The 20,476-nt window shown below is 47.4% G+C and overlaps 1 protein-coding gene across 1 annotated transcript in view; it reads left to right on the plus strand.

The window, feature by feature from the left end:
• LOC146782750 (extracellular calcium-sensing receptor-like) overlaps positions 1–20,476 on the plus strand; it is a 107,207-nt gene that overhangs the window by 63,659 nt on the left and 23,072 nt on the right. Inside the window, exon 4 of the mRNA XM_085637821.1 lies at positions 10,749–10,973. Coding sequence (XP_085493947.1) covers positions 10,749–10,973 — 225 coding nt within the window. The remainder of the gene's footprint in view (positions 1–10,748; positions 10,974–20,476) is intronic.

Raw genomic sequence — 20,476 nt, forward strand, 5'->3', positions numbered from 1 at the left:
AGGACCATCAGCGCATGCAACGTGCACATTGCACGACCCTCATGTCCTTGCATGACCCACATCACACAACAGTTTCATGTTGCAGCCACCCTCCAAGCAATGTCCAACTGAAAATCAACCGCCTGCTCTCAGGCATACCCCAAGCGCACACACGACACCTTCGCATGCTGAGTGTGCAACTCCAACTGCCTACACAGTGCTGCCCCGCCTTCCAGGCCCTGTCACACCAACCAGGTCATGTCCCTCCTACTCCACACCGGCTCCGTCCAACAGCACTCTATTGGATTCTGTTACCTCATCAACACAACAGGCCCACACATCACCTTCACAACAGTGACCTGGATAAAAGCATCCTCAGAACACAACTACTTCATTGCCATCTCAGACGGATACAAGAGCACCCGCAGGGACGGCACTAACTTCTGGCTGGATGAGAACCACACCAGCATCCATCATTGGTCCATCCACATTAGCAACCACGTCTCCGACAAGCAACACACTGCCACACACCCCGCTACCAATCCCCCAAAGATGCTTGATGTGAGTCAATACAGACATGCTGTGTGGGACACTGGAACCAACACCACCGCCACTCCCTGCAACCTCACACACTGGATCAGCAACTGATCCAACAATCTAGCCACATTGACGGACTTTCCTGTGATGCACAACAACTATTAAGCCACCTGGGACAAGGCAGACCTACTGGACTCATACACGTCTAGCCGGACTCTTGTGCACAGCTTGCAACACAAATAACCATCAGTGGCCTTACAACCCTGGAAAACGGCACACACAGCCATTACCATATCATCAGCAAGGACAATTGGAGATCCTTCAGACGTGGCCGAGGCAAAAAAACGCACGACATCAAGGAGCTCATCAGCATTGTGAGTGCACTGACATCAGCTCTCCATCCAAAAGACACCCCACCCTTGCAAAGCTGAGCCAATCCCTTGCAACTTTCTACCACTGCAAGCTCATGGACATACACGCCAGCCTTGGCACACAGAGGCAGACAGCACTATTATACACGGGACCAACCCCCCTCAGGTTTTGGACTTCCATCAGCAGGAAATACAACACCCGGCTCATGTGCAACATCCCCTGGGGATCTCCATCAGGCCCCTTCCCACACAACATCTCAACCACATCATTCCCCATCCTTGTAGCCCCCATCCAGCACGTCATGTATGTATCATTGGAGTTAACCACATTCCATGGTAGATAGAGGCATGCAGTGACTCAGGCCCTTCTTAGACAACGGACGGCAGGAACGTAGGCTCTCAAGGAACATCACCGTGCTTCCCTAGCCAGCAAATATCATCAGGAAGACAGTCAACGAGCAACTGACAAACTTCCTCCACGCAAAGAGCTCCAGGCAACTTGCACAAGACCATCTTCCACAGTACTCACCCCACTGCAACCGTCATCATTGCCACCAACACCGACAACTTTGCCCTGCTCAACAATGGTGAGGCCACCCCCCTTGACCTCTGCACAGCATTATACACGATGTGCTCACACACTGTCAGCTCACACATCTCCAACACTGGTATCCAGAGGATGGACCAGGATGAAATCACCAAGTAGCTCACCAGCAAGGCCATGGGAGTGGGACTCAAGCCTTCAGCATGTAGTACAGTGGCGTCATCTGGCACATGGCCCAGGGCTCATCTCTCAGCGTGTCAATCTTCAATGTGTCCATGACCCCCCTCTCCACCATCACATGCGCACACAACCTCATCATCAACTCGTATGCCATTGACAGCCAGCTGCTCCTCACCCTCACCAAAGACCCAGCCATTGCCAGTTCCAACCTTCAAGAAGGCATGAGGTCCGTTGATGAATGGCTGAACATCAGCCACCTGAGGCTGGACTGGGCCAGGACTGAGGTAATCATCTGAGGATTGTCCCCTTACAGCTGGGTCAACTCCTTGTGTCCCACCAGCCATGGCACTGCACCAGCACCCAGTGGCCACACACGCAAGATGGTGTGCATCATGGACTTGTCGCTCACAATTGCCATGCAACTCACCAGCATCAGTACCTCATGCTGGAACACCCTCTGCATGATGCACATGATCCACAGATAGATCCACTCCAAGGCAAGACAGACCGTCCCCCAGGTCCACGACACCAGCCGAGTCAACTACAGCCCCGCCCTCTACGGAGCAAGAACAGCCAAACTCCTGGAGAACTTGTCCACATCCAGGGTGCATCTGCACACCTCAGCTTCAACATCCCGCACCCCAGCCACATCACCGTCCATGTGAGATAGCTGCAATGGATCACTGTCTGCTGCAGGATGACCTTCAGACTCCTCACCCACACTCAGGAGGCAGTCCACAACCCCAGATCCCAAACCAACCTTGGTCGTCTGTCATCCAAGACCCCGTTGGGCCAACTCCCTGCATCCAACCTTGCCCTGGCCACCATTCTTCACATCCACCGAACTCCAGCATGCAGGAGATAGTTCTCCCACCTGGCCAAACATACCTGGGACTCCCTCTCCGGGAACCTCCACATGAGCCATGACCTCTACGCCTTAATGATACTCTTCCAAATAGGTCTGTCCGCACAGTATTGCAAGACCTCACTAAGCAGCTTGAGGCCATCATGGGTGAGTATTGGGCTCCATGTCTGTATTGGATGATACATTGTGACCCATGTGTGTCCTGTACCGGACTCAGATCCCAGGGTATGGATGGCTGGAGTTAGTTTAACACTTGACATTTCCCCACACGTATGTTGTGGACTCATGCAAAATGACTGCAACATCTAATTAAAAATATTTAGTTTTATTCTCGGTGGGGGGTGTGTTTTGTCGGAAAAATTAGGTGCTATACAGTGTGCCTAGAATCCAAAGTTCACAGGGGGAGATGGGATCCTTGGCATTTGAAGTCATCAGAGTCCAGAACACAGTGTTTGTCATCATTGGTCAGACTGTGACCAGCAAGTCCATGTGGCAGAGAATGTCAGTGAATGAGGTGATGCTATTGCGCATGAAGGCCAGGTGCCAGGCCAGGTGACCTGGGAGATGTGGATGGGCCGCTGCCTCTCACGGTCTTTTCCGTGGACGACCCACCTTCCTTGTGGGACCCTCAGATGCAGGCCTTGACGATGCTTGGGACGCTCCGTCTGACGAATCCTCCTCCTCCTCCCTCCCTGTGGCTGGTGGTGGTCTTCGCCTGGTGGCACAGGGAGGGTTGCCCATGTTGTCGGCGATCAAACTGAGTGAACGGCTTATGTCCGTTTGCACCGCCAGGAGCTCAGACAGTCTTTTCTCCATCCGTCCTTGGTGTTTTTGTTGACTGGCGTGTTGCTCGGCCTGCTGGTTCTTAATCTCTGTGAGGGTCTCCGCTACCTGGCTGATGGCCCTGGTGTCATGCCAGTATGCGTCCATGATGTTGCGTATGTGTGACATACCGGTCCCTTCAGCTGGCTGGTCAGGTTCTCGCCTCCGCCTGCCTCCACTCCCACCACCCCTGCCCACACGAGCCTGGCCTGCCGTTGTGGGCACATCAGGTCTACGGGACCCCTGAGGGTTGGCAGTTGTGGGGTTGTCTGCCTCCTCCTGGGTACCCAGCGAACCTTGTCCCTCCAGGTCAGACTGGCTCAGTTTTTCAGTGCGGGCAGGGCTCCTGGGTGTCTCCTGGGATGTGGCAGGAATGGGGGTGGTGGTTGGCACAGATGTTCCTGAAGCAGGTGCTGCAGGGGCTTGGACACCAGAGGGTCCAGGTGGGTTGGGGTCATCCGCGGAGTGTTGAGAGGCGTCGCTGCCGGTGGGCTCAGGTTCCTCCCGAGCCTGGGATTGTGATTCTTCATCCCCATTGTTGGGGGGAAAAACCATCAGGTTGCCCTGTGTGTGAGAGAGAGAGACAATGTTAATGCTGTTTCATGCTATATCCATATTTCATACATATTCAAGTTGGCACAGTTCCTCCAGGCTTGCTGTATATGCCTAGCATTCTCCTCAATGTTCACTTATGGTTGGGTATGTTGCGGGGGACAGATTGATATGTTCTCCTGAGTGTTTGACATGTAGATTTTTGGCTTGGATGCTTCTTTGGATATGGATTGATCTTGTTGTGTCACATGTCCATTGTGAGAGTGGGTAAATCCATTGCCTGCCCCGGGGGTGTGTGCTTGTGTAAGGGGTGTGTGTGACAGGGCCTGCTGGTGCGTGTAGTGTGATTTGGCAGTGGGTCTCCCAGTTGATGTATCTGTCCCCCCATGGCGCATGCTGCCATGTCAGTGAGTGTGAGTTCCTGTCCTAGTTATCTGAGCTGGTTGTGTTTGTGTTAGATTTTGCAGTTGTCAGAGGAGGGCCTTGTGCTGCCTACAGCAGGGCCAAGTGTCAGCTACCTTGTCAGTACTTTGCCAGTCCCTGTGCATTGAGCATGGTGCATGGGTATGTACCTGGGCCATATGGGCTGAGGGCAATGGTGTCTGATTCAGAGTTGAACAATGCGTTTTGTGAGCCCCACCCTCCCAGCATCCCGGACATCCAGTCTTGGGTTAGTGCTTCGTGTAGCCTGGGACATGGCATGGCCTTGCTTTGTGAATGGGGCATACACATGTTAGTGGCATGAGCGCTGTTTATGAGTGTGGTTGTGTCCGGTGAGGGATTGGGGGTAGTTGCGTGCATTTTGTGTAGTTGGGGTGTGGATGCCATTCCCCCCATGTTCCATGAGTTGTTTGTGTACTCACCAGGCTCTGGAAGTCCTTGAAGTCCGTGTACTCCCACCGGCGGAAGCAGGGCCATCACCTTCTCCTCCCAGGGATGGTAATGTACCGGTCTGCGGGGCAGCCCACCTTCAGTGATGTTGCTTTGGGCGTAGTCCTCGTTCGTTTTCCCGCTTGACTGCCCTCCGGAAATCGTACCACCTGGCTTGGCATTCATTCCTGGTCCTTCTGATGGGTGCAACAGCATTCACCCTATCGACGATCCGCTGCCACAGGCGTGATTTTTCAGATATGCTGGTCTGTCTGACCAATGTTCCAAAGAGCTGTGGCTCGACTCTGATGACTTCATTGACAAGAATGTCCAGCTCCTCCCTTGTGAACTTTGGATTCTTGTCTGTGGGCATGGTGTGGGGTGAGGGTGTGGATGGTTGTGGGTGTGTGGGTGTGAATGTGAAGAGGGGGTATGTGTGAAGGAGTTTGTGTGAAGGTGTATATGTTAAGGTGTATGGGTGCAGTTGTTGGGGTGTGCTCTGTAGCTGCAGTGAGTCTGTTGCAAAGGCTCATGGTTTGTGTGTGTTGGCCCTTTTTATTGGGTGTGCCTAAGTTTGAAATTTTGGTAGGTGTGTTATAAGAAGTGGTTGTGAGTTTGGGCCTCTGTTTGCCTGTTTGGATGTGCCTGGTCAGTCATTTTGATGTTTTTTATACTGTAGACGTGTTTTGTGGTGTTGTGCGAGTCGAATTGACCCTCCTTGTGCTGTTTTACAGTGTCCCGGTTCAGTACGAGTCGTTTTCACGTATGTAAGGTACGTACATACGCGATGTTGTTGTACCGTGCTTGCATACGCAATGTTGTTGTAAGGTCCGTACATATGCGCGATGCTGGGGGACGGGGCTGGGGTACGGTGTGTCCAAGTACGGGGCTGGGGTACGGTGCGTCCAAGTACGGGGCTGGGGTACGGTGCGTCCAAGTAAGGGGCTGCGGTACGGTGCGTACAAGTACGGTGCTGGGGTATGGTGCGTACATGTACGGGGCTGGGGTACGGTGCTGGGGTACGGTGTGTACAAGTACGGGGCTGGGGTACGGTGCGTCCAAGTACGGGGCTGGGGTACGGTGCTGTGGTACGGTGCGTCCAAGTACGGGGCTGGGGTACGGTGCTTCCAAGAACAGGGCTGGGGTACGGTGCTGGGGTACGGTGCGTCCAAGTACGGCTGTGGTATGGTGCTGGGGTACGGTGCGTCCAAGTACGGGGCTGGGGTACGGTGCTGTGGTACGGTGCGTCCAAGTACGGGGCTGGGGTACGGTGCGTCCAAGTACAGGGCTGGGGTACGGTGCTGGGGTACGGTGCGTCCAAGTACGGCTGGGGTACGGTGCTGGGGTACGGTGCATACAAGTACGGAGCTGGGGTACGGTGCGTCCAAGTACGGAGCTGGGGTACGGTGCGTCCAAGTACGGGGCTGGGGTATGGTGCTGGGGTACGGTGCGTACAAGTACGGGGCTGGGGTACAGTGTGTACAAGTACGGGGCTGGGGTACGGTGCTGGGGTACGGTGAGTACAAGTACGGGGCTGGGGTACGGTGCGTACAAGTACGGGGCTGGGGTACGGTGCGGACATGGGGGGGTACGGTGCTGACATACGGGGGAGTACGGTGCTGACATACGGGGGTACGTGCGGACATACGCGGGGAGAGAGGGGGGGCTGTACGACTCGTATCCCGGGCACAAGTTTTCCCGGGATACGAGTGGTACAGAGTTCGCTACGTACGGGACGTTTTACATACGCTTGTGTATTCGGAAGGGCGGTACGGATCGTACTTGTTCGCTCGGACTTCAGTTTTTCGATTTGTACGTAAAACTGTCCGGGTACGTCTCGTAGACCTTTTCCCGATACGATTCGTATGTATTTTTCACGTACGAATCGTACTTCACCGGTGGGACGGGACTTGTACGATTCGTACGTAAAAATATACGGATACGAGTGATACGGGAATTTTTTTTACCCGATCGGAATCGGCACCTATATATTAATTAATTCGACACAAATTACTTTCCACCCTTTACTCCTATAAACACCACAACACACACCTAAACTTAACTACACAATTACCATAATAACATTTTAATTAATTTAATTATGATTAATTACCAGAACATTCATAATAAAAAATGTATAAACTGCCTAACATCCTTTACACAAACACACACCTATGATTAATTACACAATGGCCATAATTAATTACCAATTAATTAATTAAAATTAGTTAGCAACAAATTATTAATTCATAAATTAAAAATAAATTACTTCCTACTCTTTACACCTAGAAACACCACAACACACACCTAAAACTAATTACACAATTACCATAATTAATTACCAGTTAATTCATTAAAATTAATTAACAACCAGTTATTAATTCATAAATTAAAAATACATTACTTCCCCCTTTACACCTATAAACACCACAACACACACCTAAAATTAATCACACAATTACCATGATTAATTACCAATTAGTTATTTAAAATCAATTAACAACCAATTAATTAATTAATAATAATACATTACATTACACATTTAAAACTATAAAATCTCATTTAAACAAATATTAATAAATACAAATCAATCAATTAATTTACTATAATTACATTGCTTCCCACCCTATTCCCCTATAAACCCACAAAACGGAAAATTCTAATAAAACAGTTTAATAACTACTAAAAATGTAACACATATATTAAAAATACAGACAATTCTTATACAAAAAAACATACATCACATACATATAATATATATACTAAAATACATAACATTAATTAAAAAAAGTCAATCTTACTTACCTTGAGTCAATATTCTTGACCACGATTTTCTTGCTGTCGATATTTCTGAACCACAATATTTTTTACTCGATATTTGTGCAACTCGATATTTATGTCTGCACACCTGGAGTGGCGTAGAATGGTGTAGAGTGGTTTAGAGTAGAGCGGCATAGAGCGGAATGGCGTAGAGTAGAGTGGCATGTAGTATAATGGCGCAGAATGAAGTACAGTGGCATGAAGTGACTTAGAGTAGAGTAGCCGTGAGAGGCAAAGACTGGAGTGGTGTATAGTACTGTACAGTGGCATTGAGTGGAGAGGTATGGACTGGCACCGGGGAAAGTAGCATGGCATAGAGTGGAGTGGCATAGAGTAGAGTAGCATAGAGTAGCATAGAGTGGCATACAGTAGAGTGAAATACAGTAGAATGGTTTAAAATGGGGTGGAGTAGAGTGGCGTGGAGTAGTGTAGAGTAGAGTGCATAGAGTTGCAGAGAGTGACATAGAATAGAGTGGGGTGGGGTAGAGTGGAGTGGCAATAAGTAGATTGGCATAGGGTATTGTAGACTGCAGTGGCATAGAGAAGAGTGGTGTTGAGTAGGTTGGAGTATAGTGGAGTACAGCGGCGTAGAGTGAAACAGAGTGGTGTAGAGTAGAGTGCCCTAGAGTAAAGTGGCATAAAGTGGCATAGATTAGAGTGGCATAGAGTGGAGTGGCAAAGAGTGGCATAGAGTACAGTGGCATAGAGTGAGGTGGAGTAGCAGAGAGTGGAGTGGCAGAGAGGGACGTGGCCTAGAGTGGCGTGGAGTGACATAAAGTGGAATGGCGTAGAGTAGCGTGGGGTAACGTGGATTGGAGTGGTGTAGAGTGGAGTGCAGTGGCATTGAGCTCTGTAGAGTTTAATAATGTAGAGTGGAGTAGAGTGGCATGGTGTAGAGCAGAGTGGCACAACGTAGAGTGGAGTGATGTAGAGTGGAGTGGCACAGAATAGAGTGGCGTGGAGTGGAGTTGAGAAGAGTAGCTTCGAGTGTCGTACATTACAGTGGCTTAGATTGGCATAAAGAGTCCGTAGAGTGGCATTGTGCGGCGTGCAGTGGGGTGGCATAGAAGAGTGTGGCGTGGCCTAGAGTGATGTGTATTCAAGTGGTGTGAAGTAGGGTACAGTAGAGTGGAGATGTGTAGAGTAGAATGGCATAGAGTGAAATTGTGTAGAGTGGCGCAAAGTGAAGTGAAGTGGTGTAGAGTGGAGTGGTATAGCAGAGAGTGGCATAGAATAGTATAGTTGTGTGTGTAAGTAACTAAAGTGTAGATAGAGATGGCAGATAAGGTGAATGCAACATAAATAAGAAGCCAAACACCTGTGTTAAAATTAGGAAAGCGAATTGCACATCCAGGAATTATACTGAAACACTTATCAAATAAAAAAAAATGTGTACTGCAATAATACAAGGAAGAGGACATGTACTTGGGCAATAATCCAGGAAAGAACTAACACAAGAAAGCAAGGGAAAGCTACAGGAGCTAACCAGTCGAAACATTGCAGAGGAGAGTGAAAACAAAAAAAAACTAATAGTATGCTGTGGGCGGGTTATAAGTCCACTGAATTGTAAACAATACATCTCACAGCACATGAGCTGTGTAGGTGAGACCTAAAAAGGGCTAAATATAAATAAATATGATAATATGTAATATGGATAATTACATATGAGATTGTCAAAATATATAAACAAGGAGAACTATTTAACTACTAGTACTGGAGTACAAATGCAATTTTAACCCTATCATTTAACGGATAAAATGTGCCTTTGGTTCCTTTTAGCAATTTTTTATAAGTTGGTATGTTTTTCCAGAGTCCTTTCCTTTTGCAGCCTAAAGCTCTGATACAGAGTTTCTCAGAATCAATGAGCTTTTTTGGCACTAGATAAATAACGGGACCCTGGGGTGCTTTATTTATCAGGTGCAATTAGTAGCCCCTGTTATGATTTTCTGGTGAATGACTTTGGTACGGTAAATACTGTACACTTTTCCCCTTTTAAATTCCAACAGGTTTGACCTTTAGCGAAGGGTGAGCTATTTAATGCACCTGTTAATTATCAGATTTGGTAAATACAACCGAATTCATAATTCGGACCCCTGCAGAAACAGATGTTTACACAAGGAGTCCAAAAACACCCATCTGCTTGAAATCAGGACCTCTGTATTTGAAGTCAAATACAAAACTACGGTCTGATATAGAGTTTAGTGGTGATGGAAAATCTTCAAATTTCTTTAAGTACAGCCTAAACCTTAAGGGTAGCCTGGTGGAGTCTCCTACGAAATCCTCATCCATAAATGAGGATTTACATTCACTAGTGGAATCTAAATCAGATCCTTAAATCTTCATAAAGAACTACCTTCAGGACAAGAAGCAGGATTCAATAAATAATTCATTGTCCACAGAAAGGTCAAAATGTGGTCTCATGCAGACATTTTTGCAGTTATTTGCAGCCTCCTACGTCTTTCACTGAACTGCTCTTGTTATCAGAAAACCAGAAGTGTTGATAAAATAGCTCTTCCTGCTGGGTGGGTGATGGTCTCTTTCTCTCTCTTATATTAGATAATAGTCACTTATTTCCATCTAATCTCAACTGGCTATCGCTAAACTAAGGATCCATCTCAAGGCACTCCAGCTAACCCATGGAAACTTCTCTAAGAGTAGCCCAGCTTCTCTGTCCTCCCTAGAGCTCCACAACCAGTAGCAGCTCCAATATCGAAACTTACAAAGTGCTGTGAAAGCTCATCTATTTTCGTAGTGGATACATTACCTGTTTGCTGTTTCTCAGACTTAGGGCCTGATTACAAGATTGGCGGATGGGATACTCTGTCTCAAATGTGACAGATATCCTGTCACATTTTTGGTGATATGCCCTCCCCCAAATTACAAGTCCCATAGTATATAATGGAATTGTCATTTGGCGTATGGTATATCTGTCACGTTTGCAATGGAGTAACCCTATCCTCCAAGATCGTAATCAGGCCCTGACTCCTTCATTGTCCTTTTTATGTTTTATAGTCTTCTTCCTGGCACCAAGATGCCTCAATTCTTATTCTTGTTCCCAGAGTCAAGATGCCTCAATCAATGCTGCACTTAATAACTATTAATTATAATAATTACACCAATAATATTAATTGCGGTAGAGAAAGAACACTTGGCATGAAATGATATAAACAGTACCCTAAAAATGATGTCATCTTCCTTCTGTCCCTAGCTCTTCCACTACATAAAGAGGGTGCGCTTGAAAAAAGAAGGCACAGAGAAATTATTTGATAAATATGGCAATCCACCAGCACGGTATGACATTGTGAATTGGCATCGAGATCCCAAAAGCATCATAAGGCATGTGAAGGTGGGCAGCTATGACTCCACCGCTACTTCAGGGAAAATATTGATTATCAATACGAGCGCTATTCAGTGGGCTGAAGAAGTCACAGAGGTGAGAGATGGTGCCTTCAATTGTTTCATTTCCCTTATTCACTACTTACCTTGCAGAGAGATACACATGTGGCCTAGATTAACAATTTTAAGTGTGTGAAGTAGAATTAATTGAGGAAACTGAATTATGGAGTTGGATGGCTTCATAGGTAAAGGTTTTAGTTTGAAAATGTAGAGCCTGATTTAAATCTTGGTAGGTGTGGATACTCTGTCGCATCAGTGATGTACTATCCATAACTCCATGACTGTGGTCTGCCTGCTCAATTTAAATTTGGGTTGACCATAGGTTTATTCACGGCGAAGACTACTCTGTCACGGCTGTGATTCAACCGCTCCAACATGCCAACCGAGTAAGGGCCATTGGAGACTTACCTCTATGTATGCCCACCTAATCTAGGGATTACTGCCACCTTTGAGGAGGTGGAAAAAGATTGTTTGTTTTGCAACAGGAATTTGGATGAACGTATTAATACATACTAATCCAATTCCGTATTTGGAAGGGATACCCTAAACACGCCGATTCCAAATATCGAATTGGTATTGAGTCTCAAACCCAAATTATGATTTGGTAACTTGTTATGGAATCGCAGTTGTAGTTTGTACATAAGAACATGCATTTTTGCGATCGCAAACGACCCAATTTTGCCATTTAGAAACACAAAAATGCTTTGTACATTTGATCCCAGTTTCCAGTACAAAACATGTTCAAACAATTTCCTCTTTTCCATCACTTTAACATTTGAAATGCATATGCAGACAATTTACAACAGTATCCTCAGAGAGGCACCAGAGAGCAGGAAATCCTAGACGGATTTTGAGCTGATGACAGGCGTGTATGTATTTAACTATTATTGTTTGTTTTAGTTACTTATAAAACCATACAAGACTGTTTATATAAAATTTCAGATTGATGAAAATACCTACAATTATAAAATACAAGAACTGCTAGGTATTGCATTTCAATGTACTCACTAATTATTTCAATAATGAAGTCAATGTTGTTCTTTTGCCGACGGGCTAAATTCATCAATGTATACCTTCTATTGCCTATACCCCACTCTTGTGTCTCCATCGACAAGGACCGCTCTCAGATCAGATTCAGAAGTGCTACCATTTAAACAAGATCTGTTACTCTAGAAAGTCACCATACATAGATTGAGGCATAAGTGGCATAAATCTGTGTCTCCAAATTACAACAAGTATTAGAAAAGTCAATCGGTTCTGGCTCTTATAAGGCTGAGCTATTGGCTTTATCAGCATTTGTTTGCATTTGTGTTTCCTAAAGCTAAGATTGCCACCAGTGCATACCAATATGGCCTTATCACCCACTGCTGAGGGCTACACCAGCTGTTAAATGTCCTGTACCCGGCGAGGGTATGTAACGAGGCAGAGGGCCTTCAACAACCGATATAGCCGGTGCCAGAAGGGCTATCAAGATTTTAGAACATTCCACCCACTGAGGGTAGAATGTTCTAAATTAAAAAGGGAGAATCTGAAAGACAAACATTGGAATACTCGATCACAAGTCTTATACCGAACATTATCAGCCCTGAGCCCCTTCATCGTCTTTAGTGGCTCTCACAACATTCCAATGTTCTAATCCATCTGAAACCATGGATTATGATGCATATGCGTGCACATGGACACATGTCTGATCATATTGGAATAGTTTATCTATAAAAGAAAAGACATATCATGCTAACTCTTGGTGTGTAGGCATGTGTCATGATGCATGTGGTCCCATAAAGCCATTCCTGGATGGTAGTCAATGCGTATACCTAGTTCAGCATGCAAGGTTATGCATGTATGAGTATGTTTTGTGTTCACCCCTAGCAATAAACTAAAGGTAAAACAAGTAACAAAAAAAGTACACGGATGTGCAAATAAAAAGCAAAGTGGTGTAGCAGCACTTTGCAGCTTTTAGACACTCAATAAATAGATACATTTGGAAGAAATGGAAATGGAAAGTGAGGGGGAGGGAGGGGAGTAAAAATAGAGCTGGGTTAGTGCACACATTTAAAAAAAACTGAAAACGAGATGAAGAGCATTAGGAAGGTGAGGAAGGGAGAGGGAGAGAAGAAATTAAAAGCACCTGAGGGTGTATGGCACTGGTATGTTACGTGTAAGAAGCGGGGGAGAGAGCAAAGAATGATATGCACTCCCATGGAGTCTGAAAGTAAAGAAAAAAAGGGTCCCCTCAAGTCAGCAGTGAAATGACACCACTCTCACAATCAGAATATAGTGAAATCAAAATGCTTTTGGGAGGGAGAAACATAAGTAGAAGGGGAAAAGCCAATGAATCCATAGCAGAGACTTGAGAAAGAGAACAAAGCCATCCAATCACGATTAAGTGGCTGATCCAAAGACCACTAAAGTATATGTCATGTTTTGCCAACAGAGTCTGCTATAGCTGAGACTTTAAAACAGTGCTCTGGAAATTGTGTCCCTGATGAGATGGAGTCATCAGCTAACCATGCTTCAGAATGTAGTAGGAATGATCCTTGGATATACTGAGGTGGAGAAAGTGACCTATTGATATACCGCAGTGAAAATAACGATGCCTCAAGATCCTCCCTGGACCGTCTATTCACAGGCAGCCCTCTTTCCTTGCAAAACACACATAGCCCCTTCATTGTGTAGACAAACATGTGCCAGAAGTCAAGTTCCATTTTGCAACAACTAACCAGAGTCATAGTATCAAAAACACTTCCAGGAGGACACCAGAAAACAGAAAAACAGTATGTGGTTGCGTTTGGTCTGCACTCACTAGTAGTGTTCATCAATCACTGTGTATGAGTCACATATGCAAGTCTAGAATCCTCACCGCTAACCACGAATGTTAGATTTGGGGGTCTCTAGTTTGCAGAAGTAGGTACCTTTGACCAAATAGGGGCCCTTGCGGCTATTCAGGGTGAGGGGGTACACTCCTAAAATAACCCTTGCTCACCCCCTTGGTAGCTTGGCACGAGCAGACAGGCTTATCTCAGAGGCAGTGGGTAAAGTATTTGTGAACACATACAATAACTCAGTGAAAACACTACAGATGGACATAACACAAGTTGTATAATAAAAATAAGTATCTTTTATATAGACTTAACACAAGACCACAAACGACAAAAATCCACAATACTATACTTAAAATGGTAAAATTAGCTTAGTTCTCTTTAGATGTTAAAATGCGACACTTTGAGTTCAATGCACCTTAGGATGCGTAACACTATGCAACGAAAGTGCTTGCAGGGAAGGTGATGCGTTGGTTCCTTACACGCAAGAACGGTGAAGCGTCGGGTCCCTGCTGATGCAAAGGGGATGCATCGGTTCTTCTCTGCAAGGGGAGGTGATGCGTTGGTTTCTTACTGCACTTCTGTGGTGATGCGGCACACAACGCCATGATGCGATGAAGATCCGGTACAATGCGAAAAAGATGGCGTGTTCTTCTTGATGCAACACAATGGCCGTGCGGCAACTCTACGATTCTTCTGAGCCGCGACAGGCCCTGGGACATGCTTCCCGGTGATGTGGCGGCATCTGATGCAATGTCGATCCTCTTCTCAGGCGATGCGAGGTGCTTCGGCAACGATGCCACGGCCGTGTGGCATCTCAACGATTCACCTGAGCTGCGACAGGCCCGGCGACACGCTTCTTGGTGATGCGGCAGCATCTGATGTGACGTCGATCCTCTTCTCCGGCGATGCGAGGTGCTTTGGCAACGATGCGACAACTGCAGCGGTGGCGACACGCTTCTATGTTGATGCGGTGGCGTCTGATGCAACGTCGATCCTCTTCTCCGGCGATGCAAGGTGCTTCGGCAACGATGCAACAACTGCAGCGGTGGCGACACTCTTCTCCGTTGATGTGGCGGCGTCTGATGCGACGTCGATCTTCCTCTTCGGCGATGCGACAACAGCGGCTACGGCGGCAACATGCTTCTTCTTCGTGAGTCGCGCTTCCAGCTCCTTGCGACACACAGTCCTTCAGAAAGCCTCGCACAGCAGCAGGCACTTCCAGAAGAACTCTTGGGAAGCTGGTGGCTGAAGTCTGTTGTCCCTGAGACTTCAGCAGGAGGCAAACTCTCTCTCAAGCACTTGGAGAGCCTTTACAAGTTGATGAAAGTACACACAAAGTTCCTCTCTCCCTTCTTTGGCAGTTTAGGCAACCACTGCAGGCCAATCCCCCAAGCAGCACTTCAGCTGAGGGATAGTCAATCCTCAGTCTCTCTGGTTCCTCTCCTCAGCAAAGGTTTCTTCTTGTTTCTGAACGTGATCTAAAGTTCTTGGCTTTGAGTCCCAATATTTATACTCAGTTTCTCTTTGTTCTCTGAAGGCAGAGAGGCCTTTGCTTAGTCCAAACCAGTTCTGGTCAGTTCTGGAGCACTTTGTTGACATGACTCCTTCTTTCCTTTCACAGTGCAGGGCAGAGACATCAGACGCACCAGAGGAGGTGGAGCCAGCATTGTGGAGAGAAGGCACAGCGCTATTCAGGTCCCAGGTGCAACTCCTCCCACCCATCTACATGCAGACATTTCTATTCAGACCTGTGCTGGCTCACCCTGTCTCCTGGAATCCCCCAGCCCCTGTCACTCAAATTCCAGACAAGGAATACACAACCTAGCAGAGGCAGGCTTGGATGGTTAGACAAGAAAATACCTATTTTCTAAAAGTGGTATTTTCAAACACAGAATGTTAAAACCAACTTCACTAAAAGATGTATTTTATCATTCTGAGTTCAGGCATACTAAACTCAAATTCCTACCTAGTTCCCTGAGTCAGTTAGGATTATAAGATGTAATAATCAAACTGCCCATTCTGGCCTATGGGGAACAGGTAGCCTTGCAATAGTGAAAAACAAAAATGGCTGTAATTCACTATTAGGACATGCCACAAACACCAAGGCATGCCCTACCTTATACTTACAATGCACCCTGCCCTTGGGCCCACCATAGGGGTGTCTGATATGAAGAAAAGTGAAGGCTTAGGGAGTGGAAAGTGGGTGTACTTGCCCAGTCAGCATGGCAGTACCAGACTGCACACAGTCTCTGCAATGGCAGACCCGAGACACACTTTTACAGGATGCTTCTGTGGGTGGCACAACCAGTGCTGCAAGCCCACCAGCAGCATTTGGTTTACAGCCCTGGGCACACTCAGTGCACTGTACTAGGGTCTGACAAGTAAACCAAACCAACCAATCATGGAATCACTAATTCATACATCAATTTACAATAGGGAGAGCATATGCAGTTTAGTACTGATCAGCAGTGGTAAAGTGCCCAGAGTCATAAAACCAATAAAAACATATCAGAGAAAATACAGGAGAAAAGCAAAAAGTTCAGGGATGACCCTTCAAAAAGGGCCAAGTCCAACACAACCCCCTTCTAGCCAAAACACAGGGTAGACCAATCACCACCTTGATGGGCTTCCCTGCTTTGGGTGATAGAACCTGGACCTGGCCCGCATCTGCAGGGGCATATTCCAGTTCTACACCAATCTGAACCCATTTGGATCCCTCTGTCCATACTTTCAGGGCCCACCAAGCTAATCCAAGGGGAACCCTTCTCCTCACCTGTGGACACCACCTGTGCAGCACCTAACCTTAGCTTGCTTACAGGTGTGTCCCAACAGACAGACAGCAAGCCACAGTGGCCACTGACCGTAGTCAGTGATGAGACCCAGGCCTTATGCCTCTCAGGGTTCTCAAACCTCTGCTGTGGCGTCAGAGAGTGGGGACAGTAACCCCAGGTGCTTGACACCCTTTGTCCATCCTCCCTCTTGTCAGGGCAGGTATGACATCCTGGCACTAACCCACCAGCCCTGGGCCTGTACCCGGCAGCTGGAAAAGAGATTGGGGTGGGCTCTCCCACACCCGGTCTTCCTCCTTGGGGCTCTGTGCCCTCCCACCTGGAGTGGTACCCCATTCTAGAATTGTCAGGGTGCCTGTAGCAGGTGTCCTGCACAATTTGCCAACCAGTTCAGGGGTTGTATCCTGCAACTGGGCGTCTAGGTCAGGGGGGACACCCTGAACCTGGCCCTCCAACCTAGAGTCTAAACCCTCCAGTTGAACCGGGGTCAGAGGTGAGGTCTCCCTCCCTCTACACCCCCTTCCAGAGTGCTGTACCCTCCCACCTGGAGTGGTACACCTATAAGACCAACCGGTCAGGACACTGTGTACAGTTGTCCCTTCCTCCAGGTCAGACAACACCTGAACCTGGCTCTCCAACCCAGGGACCAGCCCCTGCAGTTGAACACTTGCCTGGCGCACCAGGACATCATTGGGAGCACATATGTCCCCCCGAGGGTGACACACAACTCATGTGTCATGTAACAGTCTATCTGGCGCATATCTCCTGACCCCTGTCCATCTGACAGTGTGTGAAGATCCCCCAGGACAGAAGTGATGTCACCATGGTCATTCACTGGTGACTCAGCCCTTCTGGCTGGCCCCTGACTCACTGGTTCTTCCACTGGGGACTCTTTCCCCCTCTCACCCATCAATCTGGACTTCTGCACCCTCCACTTAGGAGTGGCACTGCCAGACACTAGAACCGATGGAGGCCTGCTTACAGACACTCCTAGTTCATCAGACACCAGGGGATCCCCCTCAACGGGCGGCCCATCAGGACAGCCTAGGCTCCCCACCTGGTGTTCCCATCCAGGTTCTGAGACTGGGTTTCTGGCACCTTGGTACATGCAGCCCCACACTCACTCCTTCTCCACTGAGACAGGATGTGAGTTCCTACACCCCTCCCACTACAACAGGACCTAGCTGGGCTACTCTGAACCACTTCCACCACTCTGGGTTGGAAGATACCTGACCCACTCCCCTCAGGGTCACTCCCCAATGCCTCTCCAGACCCTCTGGCATCCACCAAAAGGTCTGCCTCCAATGTGAGGTCCCTGGGGTCAGAGAACTCACTCTCCAACAGGTGTTGACATAGCTCTGGAAAACTGGGACTTACAATACGCTCTCCCACAATTAGATCACACAGCCCCCTACAAGGGTTAACCAAACTATCCTTCACCTCACTATCCAGTGCCTCGCACACATACTCCACACTACTCTCCTGAGATTGTCAAGACTGCATCTGACGGTCTCTGTCACTTAACCCCCTTCCGGGCAGTCTTCACACTCACACACCAGGACTTCAACGATGAGGTAACCCCTCTCCCTGCACCTCTCATCTAGAGTCAGTAGAGTGTCGCTCCCTCCACTAGGACTATGAACCCCTGTGCCAGTTCCTCAATCCACCTCAGGGACACTGCGCACCACTGGACCTACCTCATGTCCTTGAACCTCCTGGTGTATGTTAACCCCCTTCTTCAAGTCAGGCGCCACATCTCTGGGTGTACGTACTGCTCCCTCAACACTAGATAACTCACTTTTGCTGTGATGCGAGGCGCTTCGGCAACGATGCAACAACTGCAGCGGTGGCGACACACTTCTCCTTTGATGCTGCGGCGTCTGATGTGACTTCGATCCTCCTCTTCGGCGATACGATGACAGCGGCGGCGACATGCTTCTTCTTCGTGAGTCGCGCTTCCAGCTCCTTGCGACACTCAGTCCTTCAGAAAGCCTCGCACAGCAGCAGGCACTTCCAGAAGAACTCTTGGGGAGCTGGTGGGTAAAGTCTGTTGTCCCTGAGACTTCAGCAGGAGGCAAGCTCTCTCTCAAGCCCTTGGAGATCCCTTACAAGTTGATGAAAGTACACACAAAGTTCCTCTCTCCTTTCTTTTGCAGTTTAGGCAACCACTGCAGGCCAATCCCCCAAGCAGCACTTCAGCTGAGGGATGGTCACTCCTCAGTCTCTCTGGTTCCTCTCCTCAGCAAAGGTTTCTTCTTGTTTCCCAAAGTGATCTAAAGTTCTTGGGTTTGGGTCCCAATATTTATACTCAGTTTCTCTTTGTTCTCTGAAGGCAGAGAGGCCTTTGTTTAGTCCAAACCAGTTCTGGTCAGTCCTGGTGCACTTTGTTGACATGACTCCTTCTTTCCTTTCACAGTGCAGGGCAGAGACATCAGGCGCACCACAGGAGGTGGAGCCAGCATTGTGGAGGAAAGGCACAGCCCTATTCAGGTCCCAGGTGCAACTCCTCCCACCCATCTACTTGCAGAAATTTCTATTCAGCCCTGTGCTGACTCACCTTGTCTCCTGGAATCCCCCGGCCCCTGTCACTCAAACTCCAGACAAGGAATACACAACCTAGCAGAGGCAAGTTTGGATGGTTAGACAAGAAAATACCTACTTTCTAAAAGTGGTATTTTCAAACACAGAATGTTAAAACCAACTTCACTAAAAGTCTGAGTTCAGGCATACTAAACTCGAATTTCTACCTAGTTCCCTGAGTCTGTTAGGATTATACGATGTAATAATCAAACTGCCCATTCTGGCCTATGGGGGACAGGTAGCCTTGCAATAGTGAAAAACAAAAATGGCTGTAATTCACTATTAGGGCATGCCACACACACCAGGGCGTGTCCTACCTTATACTTACAATGCACCCTGCCCTTGGGCTCACCATAGGGGTGTCTGATATGAAGAAAAGTGAAGGCTTAGGGAGTGGAAAGTGGGTGTACTTGCCCAGTCAGCATGGCAGTACCAGACTGCACACAGTCTCTGCAATGGCAGACCCGAGACACACTTTTACAGGATGCTTCTGTGGGTGGCACAACCAGTGCTGCAAGCCCACCAGCAGCATTTGGTTTACAGCCCTGGGCACACTCAGTGCACTGTACTAGGGTCTGACAAGTAAACCAAACCAACCAATCATGGAATCACTAATTCATACATCAATTTACAATAGGGAGACCATATGCACTTTAGCTCTGATCAGCAGTGGTAAAGTGCCCAGAGTCATAAAACCAACAAAAACAGGTCAGAGAAAATACGGGAGGAAGGCACAAAGTTCAGGGATGCAAAAAGGGCCAAGTCCAACACATTGCCGTCTGTATAAATAGTCACTGCATGTTTTATTGCAACATGTACATCTAAGTTGGTAACTCTGCCAAGACCATCCACTATTAGCAGTTGTTTCAATTATCCAATTTAATGACGTCTACTGCATTGAGAACTCAGTTATAACCTGCAGATTGCCACATGTTTGAGCAGCGATCTTTCAATTGACTGAGCAACCAAAACACTAGTACAGTTCTACATCAATTAGATGGGCAGCTCAGGTGGGTACCCACATGTTGTGAACTGCTAACCAGGGCTAAGGGGCTTGTGGTCTCTCCCTTAAATATGGTTAAAATTAGCTTACACCCAATTGGCATATTTAATTTACTTGTAAGTCCCTAATAAAGTGGTACTATATGTGCCCGGGGCCTGTAAATTAAATGCTAACAAAGAACAATGTATCAACAGGTAATACTTCTAGACAATTTGGCAGGGTGTAAAATCAATTACAACTGATCAGGAAAACAACAACAATTTTGAAAAATGCGGTCTATATTCAAATCTCTTAATTCAGTATGTATTAGTTATGTCTTCCCTATTACATTATATGCAAGTGTAAT

Source organism: Triturus cristatus, chromosome 12, assembly GCF_964204655.1.
Source record: "Triturus cristatus chromosome 12, aTriCri1.1, whole genome shotgun sequence".
Taxonomy (NCBI): Eukaryota; Metazoa; Chordata; class Amphibia; order Caudata; family Salamandridae; genus Triturus; species Triturus cristatus.